At 55.5% G+C, this 4,828-nt stretch overlaps 1 protein-coding gene across 2 annotated transcripts in view; it reads left to right on the plus strand.

Moving 5' to 3' along the window:
- The window catches only part of Lrrc4b (leucine rich repeat containing 4B), a 34,210-nt gene that overhangs the window by 12,802 nt on the left and 16,580 nt on the right, over positions 1-4,828 (plus strand). Inside the window, exons 1-2 of one of the 2 annotated variants that reach the window (XM_031386385.1) lie at positions 7-158; positions 2,464-2,801. In XM_031386385.1, the coding sequence (XP_031242245.1) occupies positions 2,499-2,801 (303 nt within the window). In that variant the 5' untranslated portion in view covers positions 7-158; positions 2,464-2,498. Of the gene's footprint in view, positions 1-6; positions 159-2,463; positions 2,802-4,828 lie in introns of those variants that run through there. The other variant, XM_031386386.1, reaches the window with a different exon arrangement.

Consider the following 4,828-nt stretch of genomic DNA (forward strand, 5'->3'; position numbering starts at 1 on the left):
TGCAGGGAGACCCAAGAAGCCCCTGCGCCCCCCCCCCAGCACAAGCTCAACGGGAAGCCGTAGGAAGCTGGGGTGGCAGGGCTCCGGGGCAACTGCAGGCATGTGGAGGGGGGGGCCTGGGGCACAGAGAGAAAGCCATCGGAAGCCAAGCCGCCAGGGTGAGTGTCCCTCAGTGTGTGTGCTCTGGGAGCGGGGAGACAAGGACAAGGCGATGGTGGTGGCAGGAGAGGCAAGAGGGGAGGGAGGGGAGCTGCTACTGCAGAAGCCTCAACGGGGTGTGCACTGGCAGCCTTGGTGGGGGAGGAGACCCGGGCGCTGGCCTGGGGGATGGTGGGCTTGGTGAACACAGCACCAGACCCTTGGCTGGTCATTGCCAGAGTATCAGGATGTGGGCATAGTGGAGCCGAGTGGACTGAGGAGAAAGCTCCCTGGCCACATGTGTGGGAACAAAGACCCCCCCCCAGCCCCTGCTGAGACAGGCCAATGTAAGGCAGCATCTGGTGGCCAGCCCTGAGGCAGGGGGGCCTCTGTTTCTCTGTCTGTCTCGCTCTCTGCTTTGCTCCTCATGGCTCCGCTTCTCTGATTGTCAGTCTCTGCTTCTGGGTCCATCTCTCCATCTCTGTCTCTTTTTATCTATTTCTCTGTTTTTGCCTCCCTGTCATGGTCTCTGTCTCTTGGCCTCTGTTATCTCTGTGCCGGTTTTTGTCTTTGTCTCTCTCTCTCTCTCTCTCTTTTTTTCCCTTTCTATCTTTGTCTCTGTTTCCATGCCTCTCACCATCTCTGTCATTTCCTCTTGGTCTGTCTCTCTGTCTCTGTGTCTATCTCTGTCTCCATCTCTGTCGCTGTCTCCATTTCCAGCCCTGCCTTCACACACTTGCTCCAATACACGGCGGCGGCACACATATTTCTATCTGGGTTAAAATCTTGGAGGCTGCAGGAGTGTGTGTGTGTGTGTGTGTGTGTGTGTGTGTGTGTGTGTGCACGCGCGCGCGCGCGCTCCTGCACTCATGCGCACCTGCATGGGGGGCAGGCAGCCCTGTGTCCATGGATTAGAGAGGCCGTGTGTGAGGGTGTGTCTGTCTCTGCTGCTTGTGTGAGTGGGTGGGTGATCATGTTTATGGGGACCCCCCTCCCTGTCTCATGGGGACACTGAGTGTGTGAGCACTCAGGGGTGCCATGTGGAGGGCGCCATTGGAAGCCAGAGGGTAAGTCTTGAGGCCAAACCCCCTCTGCCACCCAGTGGGCCTTGATATGGCCTGGCACAAAATCCAGCAGCTTCCGCCCTCCACAGGCATGAGTGGCTGATGCATAGGAAGGGCGCCTGCTGTGCTGGCTGCAGTCACTGTCCTTCCTGCGCGCCATTTGGTTAGCTTGAGTTCCTCCCCCCCCCCCAGGGGGGCTCAGGAAAGCAGGGGACAGGCTAGGGTGTGCAATGACGCTGCTGACTTCCTGTGCCTCAGAAGCAGACATGGGGGTCCTTACTGCCCCATCCCCACTCCATCAACTCCTCAGCCCTACCCTGCGACAGCTGCTGGCACACGTCCCGACACAGGCTGTGTTCCCTCGGAGCACCTGCAGTCTGGAGGCACAGGGGCACTGCTATAGTTTCCAACTGGGCCACCACAGGGTGAGGGTGCCCCTACAGCCTCCTATCTCCTGTCAGAAGCCCAACTGCCTCCTGTCCTCTCTCCAAGTCTAGGACAGGGCAGGGCCTGAGTGGAGTGAGGGATGACCCCAGGGTGGGCAGGAGGGATACAGAGATGGGCCTTCATGGCTGGTGCCCGGCACACCTGGACAGAAACCTGTAGGGAGGAATAGATGCCTCCCAGGGGACCTGTAACCCACTTGGTATGTGATGGGAGTTGGTCAGTGTTGCATTTCACCCTGGCAGAGCCTTTGCCTCACGGTCTGTCTGTCCCTCTATCTCTACATACTTACCTGTCTAATTGAAATCAATGACACATTTTTTTTTAAAAAAAATTTTTTTTTACAGTCCTAGAGGTGGAAACAAAGGCCTTAGGCATCCTAGGAATGTGCCCTGACACTCAGCCACATGTTGCCTTTTTAGTTTTGAATGAAGTCTCACTGCATTGCCCAGGCTGGCTCTGGATGTACTCTCTAGCCCAGGCTGGTCTGAAACTTTCAATGTTCCTGCCTCCCGAGCATCCTGAGCAGCTGAAAGGGCAGCCCTGAGACCCCAGGCCTGGCAGGACCTAAGTTTGAATCTAGCTGACTTTGCCATTTACTAACCAAGTGACCTTGGGCACAAATGTCCTCTCTCTTGCCTCATTTATCCTTTCTGCAGAATGGCCCAGGGGAGGATGGATCCAGCACAGGAAGGCCAGGTCCCTGTACCTTTGGTTCTGAGCAGGGGTGGGGGCTTCTGGTTGAACTGAGCCTCATGTGTCCCGGGCAGCCTGAGTCCCTGTTGCTTACTGACCAACACCCTCTTTCCTCCCACAGCCCCCCAGCGTGCCCTCGGAGTATGAACATTGAGGATGGCGCAGGCCCACATCCACGGCTCCCCGTGCCCCTTGCTGCTGCCTGGTAGGATGTCCTGGCCCCACGGGGCTCTCCTGCTCCTGTGGCTCTTCTCCCCACCCCTGAGGGCCGGTGGGGGCGGTGTGGCCGTAACCTCAGCCGCTGGAGGAGGCTCCCCGCCAGCCACCTCCTGCCCAGCGGCCTGCTCCTGCAGCAACCAGGCCAGCCGGGTGATCTGCACGCGGAGAGAGCTGGCCGAGGTGCCAGCCAGCATCCCTGTCAACACCCGCTACCTGAACCTGCAAGAGAACAGCATCCAGGTGAGCCTGCCTCCGTCGCTGGTTGGCCCAAAGGTGCAAGCCTCTGCCTCCCTCCTCATCCCTCTCATCCTGGAGTTCCTGGTGTCTGCACACCGCTTCGCGGCCCCGCCCCGCCCACCTTTGCGATGTATTTCCATGTAGGCTATGTATGTTTTCCTGGGGTGCCTGCCACACCCCCGCACCACAGGACAGGGTGCCTTGAGGTAGCCAGAAGAGGCTCTTCCACTTCACCATTGCTTCTGTCGGCCTGTCATGGCCTCTCCCAGAAAACCTCAACGCCTTCTTCTAGAAAGGGGGGGCTGGTTCCTTCTGGTCCTGGAGAACTGGCTAGGTGAATGCTGGGGGCCCGAGGTGTTCAGGATTTAGGGTTGGTACTGGCATAGTGGTCAGTGGAGGCTGCGGGTGACTTTAGCTGTCTTTGGCAGGTGCACAACCTTCCCCATGCGGTGGGGCTAGGGGCTGCGCTGGTGGCAGAGTGAGTGAGCTGTTAGGAGACTCCTCCCTCCTCTGCGCTGTGACATTTGGAACAGGTCTTTCGACAGTGGGGAGGCTGAGGTGGAGCTGTCCTAAGCTGCAGAGTGCTCAGCAGCGCCCCAGCCAGCTATGGGCTGTCTGCAGACACAGTGTCTCTTGAGGATTTTGTTGTTGGTTGGTTGGTTCTTGGGTTTTGTTTTGCTTTCCTATCTGTCTATGAATCTATGTATTTATCTATCTGAGATAGGGTCAGTGACTCACTTTGTATCTCTGGCTGGTTTGGAACTCTTCCCATAGGCAGCGCAGGCTGCCCTTAAGCCTGCTCTATAGCCCAGGTTGCCCCCAACTTGCAGCAACCCTCTTGCTTCAGTCTCTTGTGTGTAAGAATTGCAGTTGTGAACCACCATATTGGCCGAAGGCCACTGATTTAAAGGCATCGAGTCAACTCCAAGTCCTCATGTAGACTGTCTGCCTTGTACCCATTTCATACACGTGGGAGAGAGGAGGGCACCCCTCACAGAAGGTCCCAGACCCCAGTCCTCAGCAGAGGGCTCAGTAGCCACAGCACATAGCTCGCCTGGAGAGCCAGACTCTGAGAAGGATCAAAGCCTGGGCCTTGGGGGAGGGGTGCAGGCTCTTCCTGGGTGTCTGGGAAACAAGGATGGGCAAACCAGAGACTCTTGAGACCCAGTGCAACCACTGTACCTGGCGTTATCCATGACTTCTCCAGGCCTACCTCACCATATCTGCCAGTTCGCTTGAACTCTGCCCCACATCTCTTCAGCTGCAGCCTCAGCTGGGCTGTCCATGCCCCACACTAGGGGCAGACCCTCTGCTACAAAATGGAGATCATCAAAGGATGAAAAAATAGCAGGAGAAATAAGAACACTTGTTTGTCATTGCTTAGGGCTCTGCACACCACTGTGGACACTGCTGACCTCCCTAAAAGCTGAGGTCCAGAGCAGAAAGACAAGTGGGCCTGGCCTCCATCAAGGGCCTGCTTTCCAGAGGCCAGGAGCTTCCCTAAGAGCAGGAAATGTAATGCCGGCTTGGCATGGCAGCATGCACCTATAATCTGAGGAGTATAACTGTGGGGGCCACTGTGGGCTACACAGTGAGTTCCAGGACAGCCTAGGCCACAGAGAGACCATGTTTCAAATCCAACCAACAAACCAACATACAACAAAAGAAAAAAAGTTAATGGTTTTAATTATCCATATTTTTTTTTAAAAATCAACACATCCCACCACCCAGATATAAATAACTCCTGTTTACATTTGTTTTCATACCTTTCTGGGCTTATGTAAATGCATCTTTTAATTATTTATTACAGAATGAATACAGATTAATTTAGGAAAACTAGAAAATACACCTAGATAAACGTATAGAGACAAAAGCTACTCAGAGTCCCACAGGCTCAGATAGCTCTTTCCCATCTGGAGTCCTCAAGCTGATGTCCCCAGCACATCCTCAGGGTCCTATCTAGCCTTTGCTTCTGTGGTGTGTGTGTGTGGTGTGTGTGTGTGTGTGGTGTGTGTGTGGTGTGTGTGTGT

Source organism: Mastomys coucha, unplaced genomic scaffold (assembly GCF_008632895.1).
Source record: "Mastomys coucha isolate ucsf_1 unplaced genomic scaffold, UCSF_Mcou_1 pScaffold21, whole genome shotgun sequence".
Lineage (NCBI taxonomy): Eukaryota > Metazoa > Chordata > Mammalia > Rodentia > Muridae > Mastomys > Mastomys coucha.